The sequence below is a fragment of the Crocuta crocuta genome, unplaced genomic scaffold (assembly GCF_008692635.1).
Source record: "Crocuta crocuta isolate KB4526 unplaced genomic scaffold, BGI_CrCroc_1.0 scaffold9, whole genome shotgun sequence".
In the NCBI taxonomy this organism is placed as follows: domain Eukaryota; kingdom Metazoa; phylum Chordata; class Mammalia; order Carnivora; family Hyaenidae; genus Crocuta; species Crocuta crocuta.
In genome coordinates this window covers 3,069,645-3,070,792 of record NW_027551567.1, presented here as the reverse complement: position 1 = coordinate 3,070,792, position 1,148 = coordinate 3,069,645, and the positions used below count along the sequence as shown (strand labels likewise).

General features: G+C 54.2%; 1 protein-coding gene across 1 annotated transcript in view; it reads left to right on the top strand.

Moving 5' to 3' along the window:
- The first annotated feature begins 612 nt into the window (after window positions 1–612).
- Window positions 613–1,148, top strand: part of SPACA1 (sperm acrosome associated 1) — a 17,503-nt gene continuing 16,967 nt past the window's right edge. Inside the window, exon 1 of the mRNA XM_077750331.1 lies at window positions 613–923. Coding sequence (XP_077606457.1) covers window positions 704–923 — 220 coding nt within the window. The 5' untranslated portion in view covers window positions 613–703. The remainder of the gene's footprint in view (window positions 924–1,148) is intronic.

The window sequence follows — 1,148 nt, the reverse complement described above, 5'->3', positions numbered from 1 at the left end:
TATAGAATGTACTAGAAGAAACTTGACAACAAATGCACCCTCCCCTTTTCCTTTCTCTTTCCCTATCCCCTAATCTAGCATAAAGAAGCCCAATGGGAAATTGGGGAATTGATGGAGCAGCACAAAATCTTAAAAACGAAACAACACTAGGGTGTATGATTAACAAAAGATTTCAGAGCCAATAAAGAAAGCGGGTTCCTATATCCTCTGCAAATCAAGCCTCACCTTCAGATATGGCTCTAGTTTGGGGCACCATACTTAACAAGGTTATGCCAAATCCTTGATACATGCCAAGTAGGATATCCTGTATGAGGAATTCGAAACCAAGTCACATGAAGAGTGCTTCAGGGCCTACGGATATGGCTTGGAGAGCAGTAAACGTAGGAAGGACGAACGTCTTTCAGAAGAGGGAAGGACGAGCTAGCCAGACAAGAGGCATCGGCTACCGGGTTGCTTAGTAACCGAGGGACCGAGCGCAGCCCCTGCCGCCGCATGCGCACCTGCAGCGCCGCAACCGAGCGGCGCGGCGCAAGCACACTGGGAGGTGCCTTGGCGACGCGCGNCGGCGACAAGCCGTGACGCCTCAATGGTTACCTGGAGCGGCGCGGGGCTTCGGAGTCTGGAGGCTCCTCTCTTCGACGCACCTCTTGCCGGGAGCGGGCGGCTGCCACTGCGCTGTGGTCGGCCGTCGGGGCCGAGAGCCATGAACCCCGGGGGCGCGGGCGGCTCCAACCGGCTGCTGCTGACGGTCGGCTGGCTGCTCCTGGCGGGCCTCCGGGCCTCGTGGGGGATGAACGTCACCGCCGGCCAGGATCCCGGCCTGGCCCACGACGCCGAGGGCGAGGGCGAGAATGAGGGCGAGGAGGAGGCCGAGAACGAGGCGGAGGCTGGGAGCGAAGCCCAACCTGTGCCAGAGGAGGATGGTGAGGGTGGGAGGCAAAGCCCTGCCCTGTGTGGACAATGAGAATTAGATCTAGTAACATCTGTAGAGCTCTCTTGCAAACAGCCTGACTTTATACTGTTTTCATATGCCTAATGGCCTTGAAAAGAATGTGCTAAGAAAAACAAATGAGCACATATATATAGAAATTGGTATAGAATTACGGCTAAATAGTGCTTTGGACGAGAAAAAAAAAATATATATATAT